Source organism: Microcebus murinus, chromosome 15 (genome assembly GCF_040939455.1).
Source record: "Microcebus murinus isolate Inina chromosome 15, M.murinus_Inina_mat1.0, whole genome shotgun sequence".
In the NCBI taxonomy this organism is placed as follows: Eukaryota; Metazoa; Chordata; class Mammalia; order Primates; family Cheirogaleidae; genus Microcebus; species Microcebus murinus.
Genome location: NC_134118.1, coordinates 63,418,655 through 63,435,103, shown reverse-complemented (window position 1 = coordinate 63,435,103; position 16,449 = coordinate 63,418,655). Strand labels below are relative to the sequence as shown.

General features: G+C 36.1%; 2 protein-coding genes across 8 annotated transcripts in view; one reads left to right on the top strand and one right to left on the bottom strand.

Annotated features, from left to right (window-relative positions):
- PRIMPOL (primase and DNA directed polymerase) overlaps positions 1-4,048 on the top strand; it is a 32,436-nt gene extending 28,388 nt beyond the window's left edge. For all 7 annotated transcript variants that reach the window (XM_076010683.1, XM_012784948.3, XM_076010682.1 and 4 more), the window contains 3 exons: positions 454-536; positions 619-665; positions 3,686-4,048. In XM_076010683.1, the coding sequence (XP_075866798.1) occupies positions 454-536; positions 619-665; positions 3,686-3,943 (388 nt within the window). In that variant the 3' untranslated portion in view covers positions 3,944-4,048. The remainder of the gene's footprint in view (positions 1-453; positions 537-618; positions 666-3,685) is intronic.
- Positions 4,049-4,321: 273 nt separating this feature from the next.
- Positions 4,322-16,449, bottom strand: part of CENPU (centromere protein U) — a 39,836-nt gene continuing 27,708 nt past the window's right edge. Inside the window, exons 9-13 of the mRNA XM_076010691.1 lie at positions 9,453-9,531; positions 9,188-9,235; positions 7,195-7,256; positions 6,513-6,669; positions 4,322-4,541 (exon numbers count right to left, since the gene is read on the bottom strand). Coding sequence (XP_075866806.1) covers positions 4,428-4,541; positions 6,513-6,669; positions 7,195-7,256; positions 9,188-9,235; positions 9,453-9,531 — 460 coding nt within the window. The 3' untranslated portion in view covers positions 4,322-4,427. The remainder of the gene's footprint in view (positions 4,542-6,512; positions 6,670-7,194; positions 7,257-9,187; positions 9,236-9,452; positions 9,532-16,449) is intronic.

The following is a 16,449-nucleotide window of genomic DNA, read 5'->3' as shown; positions in this document are numbered from 1 at the left end:
CCTGGCTTAGCCTCCTAAGTAGCTGGGACTGTAGGAGTGCACCACACTATGCCTCGCTAATTTTTCTATTTTTTTTTTTTTTTTTAAGAGACAGGGTCTTGCTCTTGCTCAGGCTAGTCTCTCGAACTCCTGGTCTCAAGCAATCCTCCTGCCTCAGCCTCCCAGAATGCTAGGATTGTTCACATATTTTGAAGCTATATTATTTGGAGGATACAGGTTAAGAATTGTTATATCTTCCTGGGGGAACTTTTGTCAATATCTACTTTTTTCCCCTGCCTGAAGTTTTTTGTGTGATATTTTTGGGAACCAGTTTTCTTTTGGTTGGTGTCTACTTTCGTCCATTTACTTTTTAACTTTTTGCTTCTTTGTCATAGGCATAGTTCTTATAAACATTATCAGCCTAATTTTGTTTTCTATCTAGTCTTGGTATTAATACTTTTTTTTTTAATAAAGGATTCTGGTTGATCTGAAAAATGAAGTTTGGTATCAAAAATGCCATGATCCTGTATGTAAAGCAGAAAACTTCAAATCTGACTGTGAGTTATTAATTTTTGGATTTTTCTCAAAAGTAAAAATTAGGTATCTATATTAAACAGTTTTACTATCTTTCTGATTCAGGTTTTCCACTACCTGCTGAAGTATGTCTCCTGTTTCTTTTCAAAGATGTAAGTGCAATTTTTAGTGTCTTTTCATTACAAACTAGCTCTTGGTACAATAGTATACATGAGTTATAAGCAGTGTCTGTGTGTGTCCAGATAGCTTTTAAACAGTGTTTGGTACTTTGTTTTCATTTAGGAATATACTGTAACAATTTTCCCATCTCATCACATATCTGATGATATGCACCTCTTTTTTATTGCTGCATGAGAAATTGTATAATCAACTTAACCAGTCCTAGACATTTAAGAAGTTTCTCATATTTTTGTTTTACAAAGTAAACCAAAATTCTCGTCTTTGTTTCTTTGAACTATATCTGTAGAATGAATTTATAGAAGGAGAATATTGCCAAAGAGTATATGCAGTTTTAATTTTGGGTAAATATTACCAGTTTGCCAAATCAGCATTTTTCTTATACTTTTATTTACCCAAATAGTTAACATGTATTATAAAATGAATTAGAAAATACATAAAATTGGAAAACACAGAAGCAGCAAAAGGGGAAAGAATCTTCCTCTATCATAATTTGGCCACAGAAAACTGTATAAATGGTTTGGATATATCTTCCAGAATTTATACTTTGTATGTTTTCTGGGTTTTTTTAAGTTATAGTATACATACTATTTGGAGGGTATTTTTCTACTTAAAGTATCACAAGTATTTTCAGTAGTACCTATTACCAAATTGTTTTCCATAAAAATTACAAGATACTAGACTTACACAAGTAATTAATTTATGAGAACACCTATTAACCCACACTTTGGCCAACATTGCTTATGTTTACCTTCTAATCAATACCAATCTGGAGGCAAAAAGTGTAATTTTAGTTGTTTTAATTTGCATTTCCTTAATGAAGGTGAACTTTTTCCAGATTTACTATTTTTATTTCTATTCTGAATTGCCTGTATACCTGTCCTCTATTTTTCTATACCATCTTAGTATTTTTTACAAGAATTTTTTTTAAAGTACTCTTTTTGACATATTTTAACATATTAACTGCCATGTGAGTTGTACCTAACTCACTCTAGTTTTGAGTGTTGGGGCTTGTGAAGCAAAACCATGCATTTGGTTCACGAAAATCTTGATGTTTTTATCATTACAATTGATAGTTTAATTCTAAAAACATGAATTGTGTTGCATATAACTCATGCACAGAAAAAAATAACAAATTAGAAAGGATCATTTTAATAAAACACCATGGCCTCAGGGGAAAAAATTTTTTTTTCTAGTGTAGCAGTCAATGTGTTAAATTTTAAAATTTTACCTTTTGTTTACATCTATCAGTCTTTTATAGTGTTATGGTTAGAATAGAAGTTACCTGCTATAAATTGAATAAGTGCTTGAATTTACATTCTAGAAAACTCAACCTGGTATTTGTTCAATCTGATTTTAAAAATGTCTCTTGCAAAAACTCCATCAAAGTTTGAAATGGTAGAAATCCCATCTTTGGTCTGTAAGAGCTGGACATAAAATACTGATAGCCAAATTCTCTAACTACTGGGCTAAAAAGTGTTTTGAAATAACCAAGAACAAATTGTAAGACGGGTAGGAATGTATTGTCCTTGTTAGAATGTTATGATGTTCATCTATGTTTTGATGCGTATGGTTTTGGTAGATTTTTTTATATTTTATTTTATTTATTTTATTTTATTTGAGTCTCGCTTTGTTGCTCAGGCTAGAGTGAGTGCCGTGGCGTCAGCCTAGCTCACAGCAACCTCAAACTCCTGGGCTCAAGCAATCCTACTGCCTCAACCTCCCGAGTAGCTGGGACTACAGGCATGTGCCACCATGCCCGGCTAATTTTTTCTATATATATTAGTTGGCCAATTAATTTCTTTCTATTTTTAGTAGAGACGGGGTCTCACCCTTGCTCAGGCTGGTTTCAAACTCCTGACCTCCAGCAATCCGCCCACCTTGGCCTTCCAGAGTGCTAGGATTACAGGCGTGAGCCACCGCACCTGGCTGGTTTTGGTAGATTTTTAAGAAGTATTTTTTCTGCGTATCCAGTAATACGTCAGAAATGCCAAGTTGAAAGTACTTTTGGTACACTTACTAGTGCTACTGGAACATAACTTATTGTTTAAAATAATACAAGCTAAATAAAATATAATGAACACACATGTACCTATTAGTTTTAACAGTTAACATTTGATTGTTTCTGCTTCATCTGTTTTTAAGTATTTTAAACCAAATTACCAGTGTTATTTACCTGCATTTCTATTGCATTGATCTTATTAGTGTACTGATCACCTAAATATTGATTAGAAATTTTACAAATGTCTAACCTACAGAAATGTATAAGAGTAAGGAATTCTCTTGTCCTTTGCCTAGATTTGCCATTTATTAACATTTGGCCATGTTTGTTTTCTCCCTCTACTATAAACATATGCATTATTATTGATGGATCTCTTGAGAATAAATTGCACACATCAAAATCCTCCATCTCTTAATATTTAAGCATGTAGCTAAAGAATAAAGACTTCTTACATAGCAATGGTAAAATTCAGGAAATTTTACATTGATACAATACTATTATCTCATATATAATCCATAGTCCTATTTTGGCAGTTGCTCCAAATTTGTTCTTTGTAACAATTTTCTTAATCCATATTCTTAATTTTTAAAATACTTTGAAATTAGGGAAATAAATCCATTGTCAAGATAGCAAATGTTTTTTCCAATTTGTCTTTAGCTGGGCTGTCCAATTGTTAAATTAAGTCTGCCCTTGCTCTATCCCCATCTTGGGATACTGAAGTGTCACAAAACTGCAGGTAATTTCAAATTTGGAGTTTTAAATGTGTCTGAGCTGAATGGCAGCAACATTTGAAATAAGTGCCCTCATTCCCACAATGACTAAATTGGAGGTAGTATTCCTCCAGCATATTCATTTTACTGTCTGTTGAATTAAGGTCTTAAGTAATGGCCAATTCTTCAATATAGATTGAATATATAGTGCAATCATCAGTATTCTGATTAAACCTTTATTTTTCTATCCCACTTTCCTTCACCTTTCCTCATTGAAATTAAGGAAGAGGAGTTTCCAGCAGATGAAGCAGATGAAACTGGGAACAATAAAACCAAGAATCCTCATAAACAGTCACCTAATAAGTCATCAACAGGTATATCTTCTGATGTGGACTGGGATAATGGCATTGAAGATGCTTACTTTTTAGAAGCCACTGAAGATGCTGAATTAGTTGAAGCTGCAGAGAATAGTCTTCTCAGTTACAATGGTATAGATGATGAAATTCCTGATGAACTAATTATAGAAGTATTACAAGAGTAGCTAATTAACTGTGGACACTTAAATAACCAGGCTATAATTTGCCCAAAGTCTGAGATTTGGTAACATATTAAATTATTAACTTATTATTAAACCTGTTTATATCAATTAAGTTGTATCACTTTTTCAGGTTTTTTTTTTTTTTAATTGAAACCAATTTTGTTGAAAATTAGCCTTGGTGTACTACTAAAATTCAGTAGAAATCTTATGGGTTAAAACTCTTACATGTCTGGGGCTGATTGATCAGGTGGTAACATTTTAAATTTTATTACTCAAGACACTAGATTTTGGCCTCTAAAACTATTAGAGACTCAAACTGGTGCCGTTAACATTGTTCACATTGAATTTGGGCAAAGTAATATTAAATTCTGGTGACTAGGCTATACTTCAAAAAGAATTTTTATTTATACAAGTACAGTTTCAGAAGGTAACAGACAATAGCATGAGACTGATCTTTATATAGGCACATTTAGGTAGACTGGTCTTCTCATTCCTGGTCAAGGAGCTTCTCTAATTGATGGTTGATATTTTGCAGATGGGTTTCAGCCCCCAAAATGGTTCTTGTGTTAAATAACAGAGCTGGAAGGCTAGATGAATCATACTGTTGAAACAAAATAATTTAGATTAACAAGTATCAAAAACTTTTATAACCCTGGCTTTACATAGTTCAAGCTTATGACCAATGCCCATTTTTATAGAGCTTTCCATTAACTATAATACTTTCATTTTTTAAACTAGGACCATTGAGAAAGTTGGCTTTTATCCATTTCCTTAGGACATAATTGATAATATAAACTTGCAAGAGAACCGCTCAGCAAAGCTTGAACTGATCTCATCCCAGACAACTAGTTGAGGTTCAGAGAATTATTTAAAAGAGAAAATCATGCCTGAGACAGGTCAAGCATCGGTCTGCTTGATCTTGAGTCTATTTTAAAACACAAGAAACTGCAAAAGTAGGTTTTACTTTTACTGTAAGAACCAATGGAATAGGAATTCTGGGTCTATAAAAGTTCATAAGAAAAACCAAACATCTGGCAAGGCGTAGTCAGTGGTTCATGCCTGTAATTCTAGAACTCTGGGAGGCTGAGTTGGGAGGATTGCTTGAGCTCAGGAGTCCAAGACCAGCCAGAGTGAGACTCTGTCTCTACTAAAAACAGAAAAAATTAGCAGGGCATGGTGGCACATGTCTGTAGTCCCATCTACTTGGAAGGCTGAGGCAGGAGGATCCCTTGAGCCCAGGAGTTTGAAGTTGCAGTGAGCTATGATGAGGCCACTGTACCCTACCCAGGGTGATAGTGAGACTGTCTCAAAAAAGAAAAACCTAATGTCTATCATCTAGAAAAATTTTTTATTATTCAAGATCAATTAAATGTCTTAAAGGTTGCCAATCCAGATGTTCTTAATGATTAAAGACAAAATTAGAATACAAACCCAACCAGAAACAGAACACAAAATCCAACTCAATTCAACTTAAATATTTGAGAGCCTGATGTTTCCAAGATGTCATGGGCACCTTCTCTCAGGGAGGGATGGAGGGGAAGAACTCTCATTTGGGCAGTGCTAGAGGTTTAGTTTAGGAAACAAGGTAGGACGTATACCCAAATATCTATACTGTATAAGGCAAAAAGACAGATGCTAGTATAGAAGTACAAGCTATTGGGCATGCAAAGACTAGGATGCTCCTAAGAGTGGTGCATTCTAAACAAGGTAGAGTCACTCTCAGTTTTAACCAAAGTAATTATGTTCAAGTTGAATTAATGATACTATTTCTCCAAATTTAATAATCAAATCTCTAACTCCAAATAATAAGCGTAAGACTAGTTAAATACCAAAAAACAAAACTATTTCCCGATCTATAATATAAACCTTAGGCTCAAGAGAATTAGATCAGTGTCAAAATCTTAAAATTGAATTTAGAAGAATACAAATCTGATTGTAAGATACATGTATACAGTATATTTAATTATATATCATATAAAATATTAAGGTATAGAAATACAAATATTTTTCTATAACGTAAACATTTCCATCAATCTTTGCTGGATGGCCTGCAGAACAAACCCAGAAGCAACTACAAAATTTATTAAAACAGTAACATACCACATTTTTTCCTACTATATATGTTTTGTTTCTCTACTTCTAAAATCACACCATTTATATGGGATAATGGCTTGTTTTTCAGATACAAAAGATACTTTGAGCAAGGGCTAGACAAAGAGCAAGAGTGTCTTCCAAACATGTCTAAGTGGTCTTATAAGCAGAATGTGGCTGTTAACTGAGACTTATATGAAGAGTATATACTTCCCTTGATGAAATCCAGTTCTTTGAAGTGCAAATACCTTAAAAAAGAAAAAATCAATGATTCTGAATTTTTTTCCTACTCTTCTAGCCTTCATTAAACAGCTAAGAAAAGTGAGGGTATAACAAATCTTCACTGCTTTATAGTGATGCTGTTGTGGGTGGACTCTAATGTTGCACATGCATTTATCTTCCCTCAAAGCCTCTGGTATCCAGCATGCAAATGCCCTTGATCATCCTGGAAAGCACAGTAGAAAGTAAAAATCGGAGTTACCGTTTCCTTTATTTTTGGTTTTTTCTCTTGAACATCTGAATAATCTTGATAAAGTTGTTTTAAATTAGATAAGAAATATGCTGCATTCTTAAGAGAAGACTTTCTCTCCTTAAGTTCATCATATTTTGTTTGTAGTTGTTTCAGCTCTGGCTCTAACCTAAAACAAAAAATATTTTTCCAAAGATGAATGACATAAGTATATGTCATATATGACATAAGTATAACAGCACCTAGTACCCCTTAATGCCCATCACTGTGAAGCACTTTCTGTGTATTTACTCATTTACTTCCCACAAAATCCTATGAGGTGTAGGTAGTACTATGCCTGTATTCAAAAGAGGGAACTGAGGCACGGAGAGGTTAAGTAACTCACCCAAGGTTGGATAGCCAGTAAATGGCAGAGTGTGGTTTCAAACCCAAGCAGTGGAATTTTAGAGTCTGTATGTAAAAACTCTAATTAGGCTGCCTCCCAGGCCAGGGCTGAGAGAGCTGTTGAGAGACAGATCAGTGCTGAATTCTCCCTTGCTAGGCGTTCTGCAACTAGGAAGCATGGCCACCCGTCACTGAGCATCCAACCTCAAAGTTGGCCAGGGGCTTTAATATGACAGGTCAGCAAATACTACTGACCCAAATGACACAATTGTATTTTTGTAAGTAAGTTTTGATTTTGATATTATCTTACCGAAGTAGTTCATCTTGGACTTCAATTAAACGCTGCCTCTTCTTTTCGATACCTGAAATCATCTAAATAATACAATCATTTCTGTGTTAAATGAATTTTATAAATACTAGCACTCTCCTGTACACTGTGCCAGGTATTAAAGTACAGTGGGAAACAAGACACCCAATTCTTACCGCCATGGGACTTTGGTCTAATGGGGAAGACAGACATTGCTTATAAACAGTAAGTGATTACAACTTGTGACATTTTCTATAAGGGAAAAGAACAGCAGGGGCATCTACGTCAGGACAACTCTGAAGGAGGAGGTGGGGGCCAGGTACTTACTAGACCCTGTAACCTATAAGGTAAGAACTGGGAGATTTTATCTAGGTGCGCTTGGAAAATATCGAAGCAGGGGAGTTCCATGATACACTTTGTATTTTAAAAAGAACATTTCAATATTATAAATTTTATTAACTCAGCTATCACTTTTAGTGACTACCTAATATTCCATTTCAGACACTCAGAATGTTCCCACCTGCTTACAAGCAATGCAGAAATGACCAATAAGACTAAAACTGAAAGAACAACAAAAAAATCCTAAGGCTTATAATCACTTATAATCACTGGAAGCCCATTTCTATAATAAATGTAGAGGTGGGATTGGCTGTCCATCCCTGTGCTCCCCTCTGAGGTCATCTGGTCCAACCTTACAGACAAGAAAGGGGGGTCTGGGGCCGGCTGGCTTATCCCCCACTGCACACCTCATGGGGGACAGTTATCAAGATGCCGCAACATTGAAGCAACAGAACCAGGACTAGATACGAGGTCTCCTCATCCCTAACCCAGTGTACTTCCCAGGCCGTCCTTTTACCTGGGACAATTCTTAATTCAAAAAGGTTTTGCTTTTTGACATCCACAAATGCAATAAAGACACGCTACTTAATATCCACATAAGTGGTCATATTGTACTTGATAGCCATTTTTAGGTTAACTTTGGGACATTAAGGGCTTAGGTTAGGCGCAGTGGCTTACGCCTGTAATCCTAGCACTCTGGGAGGCCAAGGCGGGCGGATTGCTCGAGGTCAGGAGTTCGAAACCAGCCTGAGCATGAGCGAGACCCCGTCTCTACTATAAATAGAAAGAAATTAATTGGCCAACTAATATATATAGGTAAAATGAGCCGGGCATGGTGGCGCATGCCTGTAGTCCCAGCTACTTGGAAGGCTGAGGCAGGAGGATCACTTGAGCCCAGGAGATTGAGGTTGCTGTGAGCTAGGCAGGAGGATCACTTGAGCCCAGGATATTGAGGTTGCTGTGAGCTAGGCTGACGCCATGGCACTCACTCTAGTCTGGGCAACAAAGTGAGACTCTGTCTCCAAAAAGAAAAAGAAAGGGCTTAAATTTCTGTCAATTATTAAAAACAGACATTTGCACAGCTGTAGGAAACAAAGGTGACTAGGACCCCCACCATTCCTTAAGCTTGCCTAGTATTTGCCAGATCAACCACATGATCAACCAAATAACAGCCTGACTAGAAAGATTTAAAATCCTGGCCGGGCGCGGTGGCTCACGCCTGTAATCCTAGCTCTCTGGGAGGCCGAGGCGGGCGGATTGCTCAAGGTCAGGAGTTCAAAAACAGCCTGAGCAAGAACGAGACCCCGTCTCTACTATAAAAATAGAAATAAATTAATTGGCCAACTGATATGTATATAAAAAATCAGCCGGGCATGGTGGCGCATGCTTGTAGTCCCAGCTACTCGGGAGGCTGAGGCAGAAGGATCGCTCGAGCCCAGGAGTGTGAGGTTGCTGTGAGCTAGGCTGACGCCACGGCACTCACTCTAGCCTGGACAACAAAGCGAGACTCTGTCTCAAAAAAAAAAAAAAAAAAAAAAAAAAAGATTTAAAATCCTATAAAGTCTAAAGGTTATAAAACCCAGAATCAAGTATTTATTTAACCCTACATATGTTAGTATTGTGTATGACTATGACTCTAATCACAGAAGTGATTTACCTTAGCATTCTTCCTTTTCAGCTTTTTCAACATCCGGGCATCTTTAAGCTAAACAAAACATAAATATTCACATGCATTTTCCAAAAATTAAATGTTAATTAGCTTTACATATATTTAGTTTAAAAACAGTTCTGTGAAATACGGGTATTCTAATGAGTTTCTTACCATATTGCCAGCAAATGCAAGCTTTTCTAAGATTACATGTAGTATGCTGCCTCAGGATTAGTCAAAAAATTTTTAGACCAACAAATTTATGTCAGCTTACCATTTTGATGAGTTCCTCTTTAACATTAAAATAAAATTTGTTGATGGCTTCCTTACAAATTCTGGATTTTATTCTTTGTCTGTAGAGGAGTTTAAAAAAAAAAAGGTACTATAAAGGATTTTGAAAGGTATGTTTCATTTGCTTGGCACATAAACATACACACACAATTTGGCATATACTGTTTTAAATATCTAAGATGGCAAAGTTTAGCCTGCAACCCTTCCTTAGGCTTAAATGAAATACTGGAAACATGTCTCAGCAAAACAAAAAGAACAAAAATATTTTTCCCTAAGCCCTTTGGCATGAGGTCATCTTACTCCCTAACATTAGCCAAGCTCACGGGACCAACTAATATGCAAACACTTACAGCCAACCCCAGTCTTTTCCTACCACTTGATCTGAACAACCAGCAGGCTTTACTCCGCCCTCCTTGCCTGTTAGCAACTGTGAGAATAACTGTAAGTGGCCATAAATCAGCAGTCTAGTTCTTCAGAAACTATAAAGCTGACTCAAAGAAACTGGTTCAAGTCTCTGTCATCAGGAAGAAGAGATCTAGTGGCGAGGCTATGCTTTTCCCAGTTTGGCTCATTCATGGCTGGACAGCAGACCTATAGCACTGGTGCTGCAGCACACACTGCCACATCTTTGGCCAGTTTAATCGGGTTGTTTTCTTACTGTCAAGTTTTAAGAGTTCTTTGCATATTTTGCATAATAGACCTTTATTAGATATATCACTTTTTGCAAATATTTTCTCCATGTCTATGCTTGTCTTTTCATTCCTGACAGTGTCTTTTGTAGAGCAGAAATTTCTAACTTCATAATGAAGTTCAGCTTATCGACTCTTTAATAGATTGTGCCTTTGGTATCATCATCAAATTGTTGTCAAATCCAAAGGTCATTTGGATTTTGTCATATGTTATCTTCTAAGAATTTTAGAGTTTTGCATTTTTCATTTAGGTCTGTAATTGATTTTCAATTAATTTTTGGGACAGGTGTAAGGTCTGTGTTCTTCTAGATTCTTTTTTTTTTCTTTTTTTGTATGTGTATGTCCAGTTGTCTCCACTGTATTTCCTATGCTGCTTTGTCAAAAATACTATCTTTGACTACATCGGTGTGAGTCTATTTCTGGGCTGTCTATTCTGTTCATTGATCTATTTGTCTATTTTTTTTATCAATACCACACTGTCTTGATCACTGTAGCTTTATATTAAATCTTGATGTTGAATAGATCAGTCCTATAACTTTGTTTTTCTCTTTTAATATTGAATTAGGTATTCTGGGTCTTTTTCCTCTCCATATAAACTTTAGAATTGGTTTATTGATATCCACAAAAATAACTTGAAGGGTTTTTGATTGGGATTACACTGAATCTATAGATCAAGATGGGAAGAACCGAAATCTTTACAGTAGTCTTCCCATCCATAAACATGGATTTCCACTTATTTCTTATTGTTTTCTTCATACAGATCTTGTACATATTTTGTTAAATTCATACCCAAGTAGTTCATTTTGGGGGTGGTGCTGATATAAATGGTATTGTATTTATAATTTAAATTCCACTTGTTTATGGCTGGTATATAGAAAAGCAATTGACTTTTGTATATATCCTGCTACCTTACTATAATCAATTTCTAGTTTCAGGTGGGTTTTTTGTTTTGTTTTTCAGATTTTCTTAATAGACAATTAATTATGTCATCTGACAACTCACACAGTTTTATTTCTTCCTTCCTAATCTGTATGCCTTTAATTTCCTTTTCTTGTCTTACTGCATTAGCCAGGACTGCCAGTACGATGTTGAAAAGCACTGTAAAAGGGGACATCCTTGTTTTGTTCCTGATCTTAGTGGGAAAGCTTCTAATTTCTCACCATTAGGTATGGTGTGAGCTGTCCAGGGTTTTTTGGTAGATATTATCAAGTAGAAGGTCCCTTCTACTTTACTGAGTTTTTATCATGAATGGGTATTAGATTTTGGCAAATGTTTTACCTGAATCTACTAAGACTATGTGATTTAGCCTCTTCTTTAGCCTGTTGATATGATGGATTACATTAATTGATTTTAAAAGATGAACCAGCCTTGCATATCTGGGATAAATCCTACCTGGTCATGGTGTGTAATCCTTTTTTTTAAATTCTATTTTTTGCTTCCACTGAACATTGAAGAAAATAATTTTTTTATACATTGTTGGATTCAATTTGCTAATATTTTGTTGAGTATTTCTGCATCTATTTTCATGAGAGATATTGGTCTGTTTTCTTATAATGTTATCAGATTTTAATATTAGGATAATGCTGGCCTCATAGAATGAGGTAGGAAGTATTCCCTCTGCTCCTGTTTTCTGAAACTTTTCTGAGTATTTGTATAATTTCTTCCTTAAATGTTTGGTAGAATTCACTAGTGACCCCACTAGTGATTGCTGTTTGGGCAGGTCATTAACTATTAATCCAATTTCTTTGACAGATATAGACTTATTCAGATAGTCTGTTCAGATTCTTACAGGAATCTTGGCTGATTATAGCTATCATATAATTTGTCTATTTTATCTAGATTTACAAATTTGCAGGCATAGAGTTGTGCATATTACTCCTTGATTATCCTTTTAACATTCAATCTGTAATCATGTCCCCTATTTTGTTTCTAATATTAGTGATTTGTGTCCTCTTTTTCTCTTAGTTAGCGTGGCTAGGAGGTTACTGAACCAGCTTTTGATTTTGTTGATTTTCTCCACTGAGTTCCTATTTTCAATCTCTTTGATTTCTGCTCTAATTTTTATTATTTATTTTCTTCTGCTTACTTTGGATTTAATTTGCTTCTTTTTCTATAGTTTCCTAAGGCAGAAGGTTAATTTTGCCATTCCACCAAAACAAACAAGCCTGTTAGAACTAATAAATGAATCCAGTAAAGTGGCCAGGTTCAAAATCAACACATATACACACACAAAACAGTGTGGGCAAGTGTAGTGGCTCATGCCTATAATTCCAGCACTTTGGGAAGTTGAGACGGGAGGACTGCTTGAGGCCAGGAGTTTGAGACCAGCCTGGGCTACACAGTGAGACCCCATCTCTACAAAAAATTTAAGCCATGTGTGGTGGCGTGTGCCTATAGTCCCAACTACTCAGAAGGCTGAGTCAGGAGGATTGCTTAAGCCTAGGAGTTGGAAATTGCAGTGACCTGTGATTGTGCCACTATACTCCAGCCTGGGAAACAGAGTGAGACTATCTCAAAAACAAAACAAACAAAAAGAATGAGTTGTGTTTCTATGTACTAACAATAAACAATCCAAAAAGGAAATTAAGAAAACAATTCCATTTATGATAACAAAAAGAATAAAATATTTAGGATAAATTTATCTGAGGAGGTGAAAGATTTGTACACTAAAAATTACAAAACACTGCTGAAAGAAATTAAAGATACAAATTAATCGGAAGACATCCTGCCCATGGATTGGAAAACATAATATTGTAAAAATGACCATACAACCCCAAACATTCTACAGATTCAATATCCCTATCCCTGACATTCCAATGGCATTTTCTACAGAAATAGAAAAAAAATCATAAAATTCATATGGAATATCAAAGGACCCCAAATAGCCAAAAAAATCTTGAAGAAAAAAATAAAGCAGGAGGCCTTATACTTTCTGATTTCCAAGCATATAACTAAAACTACAGTAATCTAAACAGGATGGCATAAGCATAAAGACAGACACATAGGCCAATAAAACAGAGAACCAAGAAATGAACCTTCATGTATACCGAGGGCTTATGATCCTCATCAAGGGTGCCAAGGCTACACAATGGGGAAGGATAGTCTCCTTCAACAAATGGCGCTGGGAAAACTAGATGTCCACATGCAAAAGAAAGAAGTTGGACCTTTACCTCATACAAAAATTAACTTGAAATAGATTAAAGACCTAAGCATAAGACCCCAAACTATAAAACTTGAAGAAAATGTAGAGGAAATGCTTCATGATAGAACTGGCAATAAATTTCTTATATATGACATCAAAAGTGCAGGCAACAAAAGAATAGACAAATAGGATTACATCAAACTTGAAAATTTCTGCACAACAAAGGAAACACAGAATGAAAAGGCAGCCCACGGGACAGAAGAAAATATTTACAAACCATTATCTATTATAGTAAGAGGATAATATCCAGAATATAAATAATTCCTACAAGTCAACCACAAAAATCCAAACAATCCGATTAAAAATGGGCAAAGGACTTGAATTGATATTTCTCCAAAGAAGATACACCAATGGCCATCAAGCACAGGAAAAGATGCTCAAAATCACAAATCATAAGGGAAATGCAAACCAAAACCACAATACCATCCTACACCCATTAGGATGGCTACTATAAAAAAAAATAAGCAGAAAACAAGTGCTGGTGAGGATGTAAAGAAAACAGATCCTTGTGTATTGCTGGTGAAAATGTAAAATGGTGTAGTCACTGTGGAAAATAGTTTGACAGTTCCTCAAAAAAAAATTAAACACAGAATTACCATATCATTCAGCAATTCTATCTCAGGGTGTACACACAAAAGAATTGAAAGCAGGGACTTGAAACTTATATACCAATGTTCATAGCAGCATTATTCACAATAGCCAATAGGTGTAAGAACCCAAGGGCCACTGATGAATGGATAAACAAAATTGGTGTGTGTGTGTGTGTGTGTGTGTGCACACAATGGAATATCATTCAGCCCTTAAAAGGAAGGAAATTCTGAAACTATAACGCAGATGAACCTTGAGGACATGCTAAGGGAAATAAGCCAATCACAAAGACAAATACTGTATGATTCCATTTATATGGAGTATTCAGAGAAGTCAAATTCATAGAAACAGAAAGTAGAAGGGTGGTTGCCAGGGGCTGGAGGGAGGGGGAAATAAGCAGTATGTTGTTTAATAGGTAGAGAATTTCCGTTTTGCAAGATAAAGAAGTTCTGGAGACTGGTTGCACAACAATATGAATATACTTAACACTACTGACCTATGCACTTAAAAATGCTTAGGATGGCAAATTTTATATTATGTGTCATTTATCGTAATTAAAAAAATTTACATAAGCTCTATCTTTAAAAAAATTTCTAGTGTAATATAGATATAAAATTATGATTTTCAGATGTTAAAAATATTTTTAAAATACAGCAGGGCATTGTGGTGGCATGTGCCTGTAATCCCAGCTATTTAGGAGGCTGAGGCAGGAGAATCCCTTGAGCCTAACAACATAGTGAGAATTTGTCTGCAAAAAACCAAAAAATTTTAAAACTGGCCAGGCCTCTCTGCATATGTCTTGTAATCATAAATTGATGGATTCTATTAACACAAAGGTGATGGTCTATGTATGATAGTAAGACACAGCTCTTTCAAATTCTAATGCCTTAAAAATCTAGCTACTTTCCCTAGGTAACTAGTTGAATCAGTTAAAGAATATTCTAAGAGTTTGTAATGCCGCATTTCATGGCATACTTCCCTACTTAAACACATTGATAAATTGCTTATAGTCAGTAAGTCTATTAAGAAAGAAGCTATTCAGGTGTGAGTGCTAGGTACAGGATATTAAAAACAGCAGATCCTCAAAAACCTGATCTTGTGGTTGTTTTGTTTTGTTAGAGATAGGGTCTTGCTATGTTGCCCAGGCTGGTCTCAAACTCCTGGCCTCAAGCAATCCTCCCACTTCAGCCTCCCAAAGTGCTAGGATTACAGTATAATCCATTGTGCTCAGTCCTGTTTATTAGACTTTGAAAGAATGAAGTGTTTCACATGACTGAGAACACTATATTGTCAAGAAAACAAAACAGGAGCAGTAATTCACTGGAATTCTTATTTGGTATGACAAAAACACTAAGTTATTTTGCAATTTTAAAAGTTCAAGAAAAATACTGTATCTTTTCTAAATCATTTCTTATATCAAGAACTTAGCTCTGCTGAAAGGGAACAATACTATTTTCCCTAAAACTATAATAAGCTTCCTTTAAGAAATTTACGAATGGGAAAAGGATAACATAAGCACGATGGTCTTGGCTGTGTTAAGAGAACTTCCGTACCAGTTTTTAACAACAAACTGGCTCTGGAATATACAGTACAGAAGAATAAAACAGGCATTTCCCACAATGATGATGAGTTAATAAGCATGACAGGCTGGCTTCTTTCCCCAAGATCACCCAGAAGAACTACAGAGGGAACACCACCAAAAAATGGAGAAAGCTATGAAAACCCCAAGGGGGGGGGTATCTAAGGGTAAGTGTGTAAGGAGTGGTGGCTGTGGCCGGGGCAGGAACAGAGCTGTTGGAGGCTGACTCCTGCTTCTTGCCCACCACTGAGCCTCACAAACAGTGCCTGTCACCTACCACCTCGGCAATGCAGACCTCTGTCCCCATGTCAAGAGTAAAACCTTGGCTGTACTTATGAGACCTGGAGAAAAACAAGAAGACTGGATGACTTTGGGCAGCTGTTCCCTTCCCCTGCCCCTGCCAAACACCAGGCATGGAAAATGATGACCACACAGTCTGACAGAGAAACTGACAGCCCCAGGGGAAGATAAACTCATAGGCTGGAATAACAAGATGCTGGAGGAATGAACTATTTCAAAAGGAAAACACATACTTTAGAATAGATGATCCAGTCATTTGAACTTAGCCTAACAAATCTTCTAGGGAAGATAGTAGCAACATAAAACATAAATATAATAAGACCAAAAAAAAAAGGACCATATATTAAATATAAAAACTAAAATAGGCTGGGTGCGGTGGCTCACACCTGTAATCCTAGCTCTCTGGGAGGCCGAGGCAGGCGGACTGCTCGAGGTCAGGAGTTCGAAACCAGCCTGAGCAAGAGCGAAACCCCGTCTCTACTATAAATAGAAAGAAACTAATTGGCCAACTAACATATATAGAAAAAACTAGCAGGGCATGGTGGCGCATGCCTTTAGTCCCAGCTACTCAGGAGGCTGAGGCAGTAGGATCGTGTGAGCCCAGGAGATTGAGGTTGCTGTG